Source organism: Pteronotus mesoamericanus, unplaced genomic scaffold (assembly GCF_021234165.1).
Source record: "Pteronotus mesoamericanus isolate MK-2021 breed Mesoamerican mustached bat unplaced genomic scaffold, CSHL_Meso_final contig_20, whole genome shotgun sequence".
Classification (NCBI taxonomy): Eukaryota; Metazoa; Chordata; class Mammalia; order Chiroptera; family Mormoopidae; genus Pteronotus; species Pteronotus mesoamericanus.
In genome coordinates this window covers 86,403,084-86,419,402 of record NW_026555085.1, presented here as the reverse complement: position 1 = coordinate 86,419,402, position 16,319 = coordinate 86,403,084, and the positions used below count along the sequence as shown (strand labels likewise).

The 16,319-nt window shown below is 38.2% G+C and overlaps 1 protein-coding gene across 1 annotated transcript in view; it reads left to right on the top strand.

Annotated features, from left to right (window-relative positions):
- Positions 1-5,725: 5,725 nt before the first annotated feature.
- The window catches only part of TXLNB (taxilin beta), a 42,569-nt gene continuing 31,975 nt past the window's right edge, over positions 5,726-16,319 (top strand). The window contains exons 1-2 of the mRNA XM_054570041.1: positions 5,726-5,855; positions 8,363-8,815. Of these exons, the coding sequence (XP_054426016.1) occupies positions 8,377-8,815 (439 nt within the window). The 5' untranslated portion in view covers positions 5,726-5,855; positions 8,363-8,376. The remainder of the gene's footprint in view (positions 5,856-8,362; positions 8,816-16,319) is intronic.

Here is a 16,319-nt window from a genome sequence, read left to right as displayed (position 1 = left end):
CCACCATGCCTGAACTATGAAACAATCTGAGATGGCTACTTCTTATGCTGGGCTTGGAGCTTCCCAGGTGAAGCCAAGTGCCGAGCCTGGGGCCACTTAGCAGAAGTAAAGAGGTTGTGGGCTCACTGAGTCTGACTGTTATTTGTTTGAGAGGATTTAGGAAGTTGTGAAGCATGAACCAAGACCAGCCATTCATATGTAAAAGTGGCTGGAATGGGCCCAGAAGTTGGGTGGGAGTAAGCTGAGTGCTATGGAGATGGATGCAAAGAGACTCACTCCGAGACACATCATAATTAAAATGCCAAAGGTTAAATATAAAGAGAGAATCTCAAAAGCAGCAAGAGAAAGCAGTTAGTTACCTACGGGGGAGTTCCCAGAAGACTGTCAACTGATTTCTCAAAAGAAATCTTGCAGGCTAGAAGGGACTGGCAAGAAATATTCAAAGTCATGAAAAGCAGGGACCTACAGCCAAGATAACTCTGCTCAGCAAAGATAACATTTAGAATTGAAGAGCAGATAAAGAGCTTCCCAGAAAAGAAAAAACTAAAGGAGTTCATCACGAAGCCATTATTATATGAAATGTTAAAGGGACTTATTTAAGAGAAAGAAAAAGATCAAAACTATGAACAATAAAATGTCAATAAATACATATCTATCAAAAATTGAATCTAAAAAACAAATTAAGCAAACAAGAAGAACAGAGACAGAATCAGGGATATGCAGAGTGGTTTTATGGCTGCCAAATGGGAGGGGGAATTGGTGAAAAGCTGCGGGAATTAAGAAGTGCACATAGGTAGTTACAGAATAGCCATGGGGATGTAAAGTACAGTATAGGAAATGAAGTAGCCAAAGAACTTATACAAATGACCCATGGACATGAACAATGTTGTGGGGATTGCCTAAGGGAATGGGGGGTGCTGGGTGGATAGGGCAAAGGGGGGAAAATTGGGACAACTGTAATAGCATAATCAATAAAACAAAAGTAAAACAATTAAATGCACTAGCAAACAAGAAGAATGAGAAACAGAAATAAAAACTAACATCAGTGAAACCAGAAGAATTGAATTCATAAACCCCAAACCACAATGAGAGAGGACAAGAACACAAGATGTAATGGTAAATGATCCAATAGAAAAAGTATGCTTGACAGACAGGGGGTTGGGTAGCTGCAAGAAAAGGAATCAGGAAATTAAGAACGTAGCTGATTTGCCTGGTAGATTCTCCAAAGACTAAGAAATTTGAGATTAATACTCAGCAAGTGAAGATAATATCAAAAGTAGTTGTAATCATTTGACAGCTAGTTTTTTTGTTTTCTAATTAAGAGAATGAACAGTTAAACCCCAAAATCCTCAATCTCACTCAAAAAGTCAAGTAAATTCTCTCCATCCTTCAGTATATCTGAGGATTGTTCTCTGGAGAAGTTTAACCAGAAAGGCTCTGGACTCAGGGACATGAGGTCCAGTGGAGGGCAAGAGTGAGAAACAATGATAAAGGGAGAAGGGATTTAAAGACATAAATCTCCAGATTAAAAACCCATTAAGCATCCATCAAAATAGATGGGAAAAAAAAGACATCAAATTTTACCATTGTGAAACTTCATAATAACAGGGTTAAAAAGAAAACCCTAAAAGGTTCCAGAGAGGAAAAAAAGAAATAGGTCACACAAATAGATTAAATAGATCATACAAAATAGATCAGGAATACGAACAATATTGCACTTTTGAAGGAACAATGTCTTAACATTTCTGATGGAAATGTAAAAAAAGTTTTATCGAAAAAAATTGTTTTACATTTGTAAAAGTTTACATCCAGCCAAATTATCTATTGAGTAAATATACGGATAGCAGAAAGGCATTTGAGATATACAAAGTCTCCCATAAATGCTTTCTCAGGAAGCCAAAGGACAATATGTTTCACTAAATGAGGAAGTAAACCAAGAAAGAGGAAGACTGGGAATAAGGAAACAGGAGAGAGATGAAGGGAATTTCCAGGATGACAGCAGGGGAGGTGCTAGGACCACAGCTGCGCAGTAGACTGAGACAGTTACCAAACCAGCCTGGGGCAGGGAGTCAAGGCTCTGAGGGCATTTATATGTGGGATGGTAGTGCTGAGAAAATATTATAACATGTATCCTATCATCAAGTAGATGTGATCACAGGGAAGACTGAATAGAGAGGCATTTTACAGAGCTCTTGTGCAGTTAGGGAAGAAAGAGTATTCTTAAAATTAAGCTAATGAAGGGAAAAAAAATCATTAACTCCAAGGGAAAAAAAAACAGAAAATTTCAAAAGAATGGGACTATAGTCACGGTGTTCTACTTCATTTAGCTGTAAATTTTATTTCAATAATGAAAACATAGAATGTGAATTAAAAATAAGATGTAGTTTTATTGAGAAGTAAAGCGAGAAAAGGGGGTGTCAATAATTTGTCTTCATCTATCATTATAGGAAGTCAATAGGCAATGTCAAAAATTGATGAGTTGACAAAGACCAAGATAGGTGTATTTACAAATGAGAAAGTAAGTCACAGAATAAATATCTTCAATAGTTTAATATCATTTACTATTTGTGTGGAGCATGGCAAGGGGAAGAAAGAGATAATTGTTTCTCGTGATAAGATTTTTAGCACCATTTGGTTTTTAAACTATTTTTTGTAATGTTTGCATAAAATTGAAAATGCCATTTTCAAAAAAAAATGTACACAAAGGTTGATTTTATAATAAGCACTGAGCTCTGTTAATTTGTCTTCTTAATTTCTCTAATCCAGATCCTTGGGCCTCTAGCAGGCCACAGATGGATTCTTGGGAGCCATGGTTTGTGTGTTGGTATTAATTTCATTTATAATTAAAAACGTAGGTGGGAATGTAGCTTGGCATAGCCATTTTGGAAAACAGCCTGGCAGTTCCTCAAAAAATTATGAATAGAGTTACCATACGACCCAGCAATCCCCCTCATGGATATCTATCCTAAAATCTTGAAAATATTTATTCACAAAGATATATTCACCCCAATGTTCATTGCAGCATTATTCATGGTGGCCAAGACATGGAAACAACCAACACATCCTTCGACAGAGGGCTGGATAAAAAAGAAACGGTGTAAATATATACAATGGAATAGTACTCAGCCACAAGAAAAGATGAAATACTGCCATTTGTGACAACATGGATGGGCCTTGAGAATATTATGCTAAGTGAAATAAGTCAGTCAGAAAAAGCTAAGAACCATATGATTTCACTCGTATTGTGGGATATAAAACTGAGACTCGTGGACATAGCAATGTGGTGATTGCCAGAGGGATGGGTCGTAGGGAAGTGGAGGAGGCATAATATACAGTGACAGAAGGTGGTTTGACTTTAGGTGGTGGACACAGTGCAATATGCAGATCTAGTATCATGGAAATGCGCATTTGGAATCTACATGATCTTATTAACCACTGTCACCCTAATAAATTTAATAAAAATTAATTAAAAACATACAAACTCATTCTGGATCACCTGGGTAGCTGTCATTTTGGTGCCTTTACCATCATGTGTATATCTAATCAAGTTAGCAAGTGCCAAGTAGCACTATATTAATAATTGCAGGAAAATGAGAAAGAACAGTAAGTGATGTATTTGTATCAAAGAAAGTCAAATTGAAATGATGGTAGATAACATGAATGAAATTTATATAATAATTTGACTGAACTGAATGTTAAAAAAAATTAATCACTTTACAAAACACACTGTAGAAGAGGTTCTTGAACTCAACAGTCAATATCATATTCATATTAAGTTGCAGCTTGGTTCAGCAAAATATTATCTGTCACATAAAGACAATGTCCATTTAAACTGTATTTCTTGATTTTTTAGGGTTTTAAGTAATATGTTTTTGAAGTTTATAATATATAATAACAATAAGCATCAGAAGTTTATACCTATTTTTATATTAGTGTATATATATGAGTATAAATAATAATATAATAATTTAGTTAAACATGGCAATGTCTTTTTTTCCCTTTAAATGAACTTCAACAATAAGTTGTTCTGTTGAAAATGTGTGTGTGTGCATATATACACACACACATACACACACACACACACATATATATATAAAATATGTGCGTGTATAAAACTTAATTTGAGAATCACTCATTTACTCTGTGTTTACTGAAAGATCTGACTGGTTCAATTTGCTGCAGTTCAATGCAGTATCACCCACTTGTGGCCCTCACCAAGTACTCATTACTTAAAAGGAAGTCCTTTTTTTTCACCCTTTTTAATTCACCAGCTTTATTAACAAATGATACAGTAAACAGTTTAATTGTCTTTATCACTGAGATTTCTTTATCCTGACCTCTATTTGTTGGGTACACTAATCTGTATATAATCAGTGCCTCCCCTGACCTCGGAGAAACAGGTGGGGGAAAGTCATGGGGTAGGATATTTTAGTTTCTCCTTGCTATAATAACAATTTGCCACAAATCTAGGGGCTTAAACACAACCACAAATTCATCATTTTACAGTTTCGGAGGTTAGATATCCCAAATGAGTTTCATGGCTAATATCAGGAGTCAACAGGATTGCATTCCTTCTGGGGGATCTAGGGAAAAGTTCATTTTCTAGCCTTTCCAAGCTTCCAGAGACTCCCCACACTCCTTGGTTTGTGACCCCACACAATTCTGGCCTCTGTTTGAGTTGCCAAATCTACTTTTCTGACTCTGACCCTTCTACCTCCCTCCGTCTTTCTTTTATAAGGATGCTTGTGATTACATTGGGCCCAACCAGGTAATTCTGGGTCATCTCCCCACCTCAATATCCCTAACTCAATCACAGCTGCAAATTCCCTTTCACCATATAAAATAAGTAACATATTCACTGGTCCCTGGGATTAGGATCCAGACGTTATTTGGGCAACATTATTCCGCCTCCCACGGGGGGTGCCACCGTGGCCAGCCAGTCCCAAAAGCAGAAACTCTGATGGAGGAATCCACTTTGGAGAAGTGTGGGAACACATTCTCCCGAAACAGACAGAAAAGGGGGATGGATGTAGGGTTAAGAGAAGCATTTTATGGTGAATGAGGTTCGTTTTCAGAGGAATTAAGGAGCAGCTTGAGGGTTTAGAAATGGTGGGGAAGGCCTGGAAACACTGCTTAGGAAGGTGGGGAAGCCTCCAACTAAAGACGGAAAAGCAACTGCTACCCCAAGGGCCCGTCTGAGCTGTGAGCCCAGCTACCCGACTAAGACGCCGGATCTGAAGTCATGTCAATTACCACGCACATGAAGATGACACTAAACCCACTGCCAAGAGAGCCGTCTAAAGTTGTATTTCGTGTTTTTCAAACAAAGCAAACAATGACATCAGAATTAAAGTAGCTGCACCACCTCCTTTTTGTTATGCCGTTGTTTTCTATTTCCATGATTCCTACAAGAAACCTGACACTAATTCAGCTAGCATAAGGAGAGAAAAAAGGAGATGAATCATAGACCACACTGGAAATAAACCAAGAAATAAGGAAACTGATCTCTGGCCCAAAGAACAACAATGGTGAAAAACTGCACTGGCAAAGGGGCTATATACTGAGAGTTTAAATTTTTCAAGGATAAAACATGGAGTCTTATTTTTCCTTTCTTAGATTTTTGCCCAGGGGACAGCTCCTGAAGCTCTTGCTGTGTCATACGGTGTTCCTTTCCCTTCCCCCACCCCACTCCTGCTGCCTGGTGTGTGTGAATGTGTGTGTATTTGGTTTCTCTCTCCCTTGTAAGAGCACAGCTGCCTTGCCTGCCTGTCGCCTGCTGTTGCTGCTGTTCTGACTAGCTTTTTGCTGCCTCTTTGCCTCTCCTTTACTCTTTCTGCTTAGCTTCTTGCCTTCTGGTAAGTGTGACAAATGCCCCCCCCCCAAACAGTGTGAGAAGATGTGGGGTGCGGTTTGTAGTGTTCGAAACTTGCAGCATTGCGATTGCCAGTGAACTGTTGAAGAACTTTCCATTGCTTTATTTATAATTAAAATGTGTTGCTCAGGAAGGGATGTGTGTGTGTGTGATAATCTGCTGGGACTGCTAGTTCAAGGGAAAAATTCTCTCCCAGCGGAGGAAAAAGCAGGCAATAAAGTTTGCAGAGGATAAAATTTAGAAATAATTTTTTGGCTGTAAAATTCATTAATTTAGAAAGAGGGGATTTAAAAGTCACAGTTCTTTGGCTGTTTTTTCTCCCTTTTGTTGATTTATCTTGATTACTTTTAAGAATTGAGTTGTCCTGTGGTTTACAATGACTCAGTTATTGCATTTTAAATTAAATATGGTGCATGAAGTTTAAGGGCTACCTGTGGGATTAATATAAAAACATCAACGATTATGGTCTCTGATGAAGGAAGAATAAAGCTAATACAAACAAAATGCTTGCATTTAGACTAGCCACACTAATACTCCTATGGAGAGTCAGTTTTAAATTCATTGCTTGAAAGTTTGGTTTACTCTAGATTTCATTACATTCCAAGACAACTTCCTCACACTTTAAAACCCACATATGAATTTAAGCCAGTAAATGTTTACTGTTTTCAATTTCCATTAAAAAGTACTCTCTTCCCTTGATTTTCAAGGATAAAGTGCTAAATGCCACGGCTCCTTTTAGAAGAGCTTAAAATAGCCTCTGGCTGGACAGCAGGTGCCATGTGTCTTTCTCCAAGTTCAGGGTAGGCATAGTTATATATAGATGAGTGCACCCAACAAGCTGTGGCTGGGATTAAGAAATTTCAGTGATGAAGATAAGGCAATTGTTTACCGTATCATTAGTTAATAAAGTTGGTGGATAAAATGAATCAGTGTGGGTTGTGGTGCTGGGTGGAAAAGGTGAAGGGAATTAAGCAAAACAAAAAAACCCATAGACACAGACAATGGCATGGTATTTACCTAAAGGAAGGAGCGGCGGGGGCGGGGGGAGGGGGAGGCAGAAGAAGGTATAAGGGGATAAATGGTGATGGAAGGCGTCTTGACTTGGGGTGGTAAACATACAATATACAGATGATGTATCATAGAATTATATACCTGAAACCTATATAATCTTATTAGCCAACATCATCCCAATAAATTCAATAGAAAAAAAAATGTGTGAGAGACAAAAGTACTTCCTTCTAAGTTAATGAGTACTTGGTGAGGGCCACAAGTGGGTGGCGATGTCTATACGTTGAATTTTCTGTTCTTGTTGGCAGTGAAGCATTTGACATCTCCTGCCCTGAGAATAGGAGGGGGAAGCTAGGCATAGAGCAGTATGTTTCTGTTCTTACTTTCATGTTTCCACGACAGCAAAACCTGTGCATTATGAGGACCCTGTCACATTTTTATCCTGATAGTCAGCAGCTGCACCATTAAATATCACTTACAAATAAAATGCAGCATAACTTAAAGGCCTAAGCCAAACCTATTGCAAGCCTAGGCGTGGTGATAGCCTTGGAATCTGTGACTCAGCTCATTCTTTGCTCCCTATTTCCAAAGAGCCTGTGTTATATCTGGATTATTTCTCTAGCTCATTCCCTTCCTGTTCATTAAACACTGATATTTCTTAAAAATTATTAAGTTATCCTAGAGCTTCTTGAGTGGAAAGAGGAAGTTGTAATCTGTTCTTGTTTTCTAAAAGATAGTTTTTTATATTAGAACAAAAATATATTATAGAAATTTAAAGGATTTGTTACTTTATACTTGCTCTCATTGTCTTATTCCAAAAATGATCCTAGTTTGAACCTCAGAAAAAGTGTTTTCATCATTGATAATTATATAAATGTAGCTCATCTGGGAAAAGGCAAATACCAGAAAAAGCAAGAAAATATGTCCTGTGTGCAGTATAAGAATTCATTTATATCAATATACTCCTATTAATCAAATCTTCATTTATAGATTAAAATAGTTAAGAAACATTATTCTTATGAAGGATTTTAGAAAGTTCAGTGGCTCTTGTATTAAATATTTTAAGTTTAAAAAAATAACACCATTTAATGTAAATATTTTAAACATACACATCCATGTACTTCCAATAATTGTCAATCTGTATAGAATTATTTAAGAGAATGGTTACACAAATTGGCTATTCTAAACAAAATGATAAATACAGCCATGAAAAACAACATCTTGAATTACTCTGTTAATATCAATAATAGGAGATACTACTGGAATTTAAAGAGCGAAACCAAAAATATGCTAATTGTACGACCTGATTTAGAAAAATGGCTTCCCACTGGTCCTACCTACCCAAGTGCAATATTGATGGTTTGTGAAAGTACTTTCATTCTGTATTAGAAACTGTAATTAGCAGGTGCTCATTTGGGGATATCCTTATCATTTACACGTGACTGGGTTAACTACAGAAAACCCGACTGTGCTTGCCACTAGGTACTGCTCGCAGTATGGAGACTAATCACTCTGTACAGCTGCCAGGAGAGCCACAGTCAGCACCTCCGGGGGACAGTTCACCATCACCCAGTCAAAATGGCCTGGAGAAGCAAGGTGATCAAGACCCCTCATCCGCACTCCAAGCACCGTTGAAGGAGGCAGAGGTGAAACCTGAATCAGGGGCTCATGACATCTCTGAAGAGTTGAATAGACAACTGGAAGACATCATTAATACATACGGGTCTGCTGCCCGCTCCGCAGGCAAAGAGAGCTCCGCCAAGGCCAAGGAGCAGCCTGAGAACACAGAACCAGTGGACCACGAAGACGGGGACTGTGAGGAAGCCACTGAAGAGGCTGAGAGAGAACCCATGGCTTCTGGAGAACCACCCACAGCCAAAGAGCCTGTCAGCAATAAAGAGCAAAAATTGGAAAAGAAAATCCTAAAAGGATTAGGCAAGTAGTTGTATTCTATATTATGATTTTTCTTTGAATCATCCCCCCAAAAGGGCTCTTCCTCTAACCTTTACTAAAAGACACAGCTCATATTTGGATTACTACAACAGCTTCCTTCAGGGTTTCCCTACATACTCTCTTGCTGCACTTGTCCCCAGCCGCTTTCTCCCAATAGAGCTAAAGCGAACTTTCATCATGTTACCCACTTCCTCTCTGCTCTCAATGGCTTCCCACTGTTCTTCAAACAAAGGCCAGAGTTCTTAACATCGTCTTTCCGGCCCTAATGGTCTAACCCAAACCATTCTTTCTGGCTTTATCTCACACCATTCTACCCTACAGCATCCCCTTCCTGAACACTCTGCCCCTATCACTGTCACTGCCACTGCTGCCTAATAACTAGTCATTCTAATCATCTCTTTGGGTTCTTTAAACCTGTCACAGGGTCTGCTTATATCCTATGTTCTCTACCTAGATATGCCTACCCATTCTCCCAGTTCAGCCATTGGACGCTTACCTCATCATTTAACTCACAACTCAAATGGCATTTTCTTAGCCCAACTATAGATGAAGTCTTACTGATTTCTGTTTCTGTTGGTACTATGTATCTCTCCTTCCTAGCATAGTCAGAATTTAAGAGTGTATGTTTATTTTGTGATTATTTGGTTATTAGGTATCTTCCCCACTAGGTCTTTTTTCAAGGGCAGGAACTGTATATATTGGGACATCATCAGAAGCCTAGTATCTTGGACAATGGATGGCACATGGTAGGTGCTCAATAAATATTTGTTGTCAAGATGAATGGCTGAATAAAAGGAAAACTGTTTAAAGCAAAGTTAGTGGAATTTGGATTTAAACAAAATGTAGATGTTGGGATTGTTTTGTACATATGAAATGATTGTCAGATCACTTAGTATTATGTCCCATTACTATATAAAACATTTTATTATTTAACAAAACTCTTCAGAAATGTGCCAATTTCAGAATGTCTGTAATTGCAGAAGATATTCTTACTCTTGTTATTTCATTAGTTCAGCAAAAACTTATTAATGTCTCATCTTTATGAGGCCCTGTGCTAAGTGCACAAAGATAAGTAAGTGGTCATGGTTTTTCAGTCAAGGAGCTCTGGGTATAGGGAGAAAAACCGCAAGTAAACTAATGATGACATGAGCTAAGTGCTAGAACAGGTACAGGAAAATTGTTAGGAGAGCCATGAGGGACACCGAAAATGGCTGTGAAAGGTGAGAGAATTAATGTTTTAGCTAGGAATCAAAGTGTGTTATTTTGCATATGGATGTCCCTCTGCCTGTGTTCCTTGGTGAATTTCACTCAAACACTCACTATTAATACCACCTTCTATGTGATTCATTCCCTGACATGCCCAGGTAGAGTCTGTGTCACCTTCCTTAGTTTTTTATTAACTTTTCTGCAGCAAACATTTGTATACCTATCTACCTCCCAAGCTGAATGGAGGATCTATCAAGTACGGTAAGTCACATCTTACTCATTTCTGAAGACAACATGGCAGAGTGAAAGATTGTGGGTATTAGAATCAGAACTGGGTTCAGACTCCAGTAACAAGTTACCTGTAAACCCAAAAGTATGTCCATGCTGGCACAGGACATTGTTATGATGCCTAAAACCCATTGCTGGCAATGCTTTCAAAAAGGGCAAAAAGACACTCAAATAGCATATTTGAGCCACCCAGCAAAAAAATTAAACCAGGTAATATCTAGTTCCAGCATGCAAGATTGGAATTACTCTAGTGTTTTAGAACTTTGGGAAGGAGAATAAAGTTGCTCTGTGTTACAGGGCTATTTTTCCGTCTCATTCCAAGGCATCTCAAAAGAGTCCCTTTGCACCTGCCATTGTTAAACTTTCCAAAATACAATACAAAATCACATCAGAGATGAATGATTTCAAGTGTTCCTAACCAGGAAAGTTCTTTTGCTTTATCCCTCTAAAACCACGTCTACATACGAATTTGAATGAGTTGTACTGAGAGAATGGTTATAAAGAAAGTAGGAGTAAAGGTAAAGGTGGCCAATTTTGGTTTCTATTCTGTTTCTGAATTATTTCAAAACCTGCATGAACCTCTTAATTACCAAACAATTTTAAAAATCAGAGAAAAAATTCCACAACTCTAATTCTGCTGCTATCCGCAAGTTATCAAATTTCAATGGAATGTGTTTGGTCAGAACCAATGTTTGAGAATCAGGGTGAACAGGTAGGCCCACTCCAATTACACGCGTCCACGCTGCTGGCCCTTGCATGCCATTCCTCCGAATACCATCCCCATATTTTCCTAGTCACTGTGCTATTGCAGCTACCAGATGAGTTAAAACAACATTTTTAGGCTAATCTAAATATCAAACCACCATTTTAAATATCATTTCAGTTGTCTACAAGTGATTTAAATAGGCTCCTTGGCCATTTTTCAGTTAAATGGCACAGCACTATTATCTAGATCATTGGTTTTCCAACTTAACTGTGCATTAGAATCAAATACAGAATTTGTCAGAAATGCTGCTTCTTAGCACAGAGATTCGGAATTAGTAGATCTGGATTAGGGCCAAAACACCCTGGGTAACTTTGAAACAGATTGTAGAAGCAATGGTTCTAATGCTTCTAAAAGTGTTTCCTTTACCCTTTGGAGAAAATAGGAAGTGCCCACTGTGTTCTTCTTTTAAAATCTATCTGGACCTTCTATAGCATTTTATTAAGTCATTCTATCCATACCCAAAGATATATCCTTGAACTTACCTTGTGTATTTGATCAAAGATGAGTTTTTAGTTATTGCATGTTTAGCAGAAAATTTTTGCTTTATTGGTGTTTTTAAGATGCTGTAATGTTCTGACTCTCTAACCCAAAACTTTGCAACTTTGGGATATTTGAGATTTCAGACCAAGTCAAAATTATCCTACTCACAGAATTCTCTGATCTTTAATATATACAACAATGAAAATCTCCAATAGCGATGGGCATAGTTTACAACATTTCCTCAACTTGTTGGACCAAAATACCCTTCTTTCACAGAACACGTCTGAATATTTAGAAAATATCTCTACAGCCCAAGCACTCAGAACTTATTTTTCCTTTAGAGCCTACATAGCCTCCCACAATCAACACACTATCTCTTTAGCTTGCAGTCACTTTCTCCTTGGCCTCTGAAGTGAAAGGGAATAAAAACAGATCCCCTATTCAGCGGCACATGACATGTCCTGTTAGCATCTAAAGTATCCCCTTGCTTCTCCCACACCACCCGCTGGGCTCACAAGTGTCTTATTAATAATTTCTCTGCTAACATTATGCGCGCTGTACAAAAGCCACATTGTAATAAGCATAAAACTGGTAACATGTAATATACTTCCTGATATTTAGGTTGATAACTGATTGAGTAGGAAATCAGTCTGAAGCATAAGCCCAAAAGAAAAGCAGAGCTGATCCGCAGGTCCATTCTGAGCTCAGGGTCCAACCAATGATGTTATAAACAGGGAAATGAAAACCTAGAGAGGTTTTTTTAATTTTCTTTTATTGATTCTAGACAGGGGAAGGGAGGAAGAAGGGGAGAGAAACACTGATGTGAGAGAGAAACATCAATCAGTTGCCTCTTGCATGCATCCCGACTGGGCATGTGCCTTGACTGGGAATCAAACCCATGACCTTCTGGTTTACAGGAAAAAGTTCCAAATGACTGAGCCACGCCAGTCAGGAAAAGGCCTAGAAAGTTTTGAGTTTTAAAGACTGAAAAAAAAATGTTATTGAGATAGATGATGTGATTTTAAGATCAGTCATAATGAAAGCAAGGGGAAAACCTGAAGTCATTAATATTGCAGAATCCAATGTATATAAAAATAAAAAATTATCAGTATATTAATTGAGGAGTATTTACTTAGCTCACTTAATGTGTTCATTTTTCTAATTCAAGCAAGTTTCCGTTCTGCCTTCTTAAGGGCACCTCAGCTAGGACATTGGGATTCTGAAATGTCTTCAGTCATTTACTTATTTTGCCTTAGAATGGTCACATTCCCAGGTGGTCCATTTCATCCATTTTAGCTGGGTTTCTAGCTTAATTGTGGGAGGGAAATAAACTGCTGCCTTGAAACAAATGCTAAATTTTCTGGAAGAGATGGTTGGAGACCAGATAAATTCCTGGAGAAAAAGAATCAGCAGAGACTAACAGGTTCATGAGTAGATTCATAGGGAAGGTAAAACCTGGGTCAGATTCTGAAAGGAGAAGAGGGTTTAGAGAAGTAGGTGGAAGGAGTGAGAAAAATGTCTCAAACAAAATAATTAGTATTCCCTTCTGAGCTGAATTAGGAAAGGATATATCCAGTTCTTACTGCTCTTTCTAGTGTGTTTCTTTTTTATTATAAGATTGGCTTTATTTTATTTTTCCTGGAATAATCTCCCCAATATGACTCTTAAAGTTTTTTTCTTATAAAGAAATTTTTCTTTATAGTTATAGCCAAGAAATTACTAGTAGTTTAAACACATCATCAACCAACCTAATAAGAAGTCCAGGTCCACTCTCCAAATGAGTGAGAAGCCAAAGTTCCAATTACATGAAATAAGGCCACTAAAATACAAGGGAAATAAAATGTCAGCTTAATGGAAAACAATGTGACTAGAAAATACAGGGGAGGCATATTTTCAAAACTGATACAGTTAATAAAACCAATTAAACAAAAACCATGACTATGAGAAGTGATAGTGAGGGGTAAGAGAATATTTATAAAATTTTAAAAATGGACCAAAATATTTGAGGTAAACAAATACACCAACCAAATACTGTGTTTTGTTGTTGTTGTTATTTACATCAAGAAAAAAATAGGTAAAGCTATTTCAGTCATGGAATCATAAAATCTTAGAGGCTGAAATCAGAATCCAGTTAGCAAACTCACTAATTTTATAGACAGGAAAAATGAGATCCAAAGAGTTTAAGAGTCTGTAAAAGAAGTTCCTCAACTAGTTGATTAACTACACAGAGTCAGTTCTAGGACCCAGGTCTCCCACCTGAGTCCAGTGTGAATTTTTCTCTATTATCCTTCCTGTCTATGTACATACATGCGTATTTCCCTTAAAAGATATCTACAGGATCTCAGGAATTATTTGTATTACACTCATTATCTTTAAATGTTAGAGGGAGAACAAAGTTAATATTTAAATATGAGTCTGGGTCTTACATTTGAAAAGAACATTCAAAGTCTTTTCCTGCTTTAAGCTTCTTCCAACACTTTTAGAAATCAGGAAAGGAGGAGACAGGTGCACATGTGTATCCAAGACCACATTTTAGCCCCAAAGTTCTAAAAGATCATTTTGGAAGAGAAAAAACATAGTTTTGAACACTCATTAAATCTACATAATTTGTCAGCAAATTTTGCATAGTCATCGCTACACCAAAGTTTAAGAAAAATCCCAGTCAACACGTATATAGCTGATTTCATTGTCTTAATTTAAGGTTTTCAGTTTCTTTGATGCAGAAATAATTCTTCTGCATTACGATACTCCCTCGGTTTATAATGGTGCTAATAGCCACAGCCACATGTAACATGGTTGTTCTTGCTGTGTGGGTGGTTCTACTTTCATGCAGACTTTCAACCAAACTGAGCATTTTGCACAGCCGTGGCCATATGCCACCATATAGCTTGCCCAGCTTTAGCGAGGACTTCAAGTCTGCCCCTTGCTTTCTTTATGACTAATCTCACAATCACATTGCTTTCGAATGACACATTGGGGAGAAGGCAGATCATCCCTCCTCAATAAGTGTCCCTGAATAAAGGAATTTTTCCTTTTGTGTCCCACACTGTCACTAAATGACCCCATTTCCATGGAACTATAATTACAGCCTTTCTTAGATGAGCAAATCTTTGTCCATTCCTCTGCTCTATGATAATCTCACACACCATCCCAGTCCATAAAAATCAATGCAAGTTTAAAAACTAAGTTCTTTGGTGTCACAAATTTATGAATTCTGCACGTGCCTGATTCCAGTTTCTTGGATTTTTTTGTTGATGGGAGAAGTCACTTTTGAAAGGTAGATTGATGCTTCTGAATGTTAATCTTCTAGACAAATGAACAGCATATGAGAAGAGATCTCAGTAAGTGTGATGATCAAAAAACAGAAATGACAACCCTCTTCTCATAGTTAAAGAAACAAAAAGTAGGAAAGATACTTAATGTGAGAGGAAAGAGAGCCGTTGGACTCACTCAAGTGTTTCTATCTCCTGCAAATGTTACAGGTAATGGCTTTACATGTCAGTATTCATACTGTGAGGTATCCTAGCATAAACTGAATGTCACAAGTGACAATAAGACCTAGCTTTCCTCTAGCTAATTACGCAGTTGTCTTCAAGACTATCCATTTGATTGACATGATGCTAATGTGTACTGGTTGGCTTTGTTTTGTTCCATTATTACCACCATTTACTGAGCACTTACCATGGACCAAACACTGTGGAGGATCCTGGACCTAATCTGATCAGCAGTACAGTGTCTTACCTTTAACAGGTGACACCAACTCAGGACAGCAGTCTTCACATGGGCACCTTCCACAGGCTGAAGATGGGAGTGAAGGGATGGCCTGACCTGCACCATGCAAACGCATCCCTGTGCTAGAGAAATAGCTTGAGCCCAGGCCCGGTGGGGGTGGAGCAGCACCGGTTATCAGTTTAAAGGCAGCGTGTTATGCCAGGCTCTAACTGGAGAGCTGGTGGGGCACCTCGCACCTACCTTCTCCCGTCTTAGGCCATGTTTCTAATCTGAACTGACATGCTGGGCAAAGATAGACAAAACCAGCTGTTAGAGATGAGGTCATTTTTTTTCAAAAAACAGTTTCCTTTTATTTCTCTCAGTTTCCTTGGCATCAGAATTCCACATGGGAGTGACGTGATTTAGAGCAAGTAGACAAACTTTGGATTCCAGCCTCGGCTCTGCCAGTACTAATCATGTAACTTTGGACTCTCTGGGCCTGAGGGTCTTATCTGTAAAGTTAACCCGTTGTCTATGCATCCTTGAAGTTCTTTCTAGACCTAAAGTTTTTTGATGACAGTTGGAGTGACCAGATTTAGCAAATAAAAACAAAGGATGCTCAGGAAACTTTTAATTTAAGATAAACAGTACATAAATTTTTTAGACTAACTATATCCCATGCCCTGTATTTTATCTAGCAATCCTAATTCCATGATTTATCTGCCTATCCAGGATGAAAGCGAAAATTCCAGCCAACAGGAAATGCCTGTCCTTGAAGGGAAGGTTGTCTAAGTTGTTCATATTCTTAAGAAAATTTATATCAGGAAACATGGGTTCTACTGTGCAGCTTGACCTCCCTAGTCTGATTAGACAGAGTAGTTGTCAGTCTGTTCCACCCTGATTAGACTTTTGAAAAGCTATGCTCAGTGGTGCAGGTAGGCCTCAGGGTCCCTCTCCGCCCTCCCAGCGCTCAGCCCAGCGGCTACTTGAAGACAAGATTCCCACGCACCACAGAAAGGCAAACTGGCAGTTTGA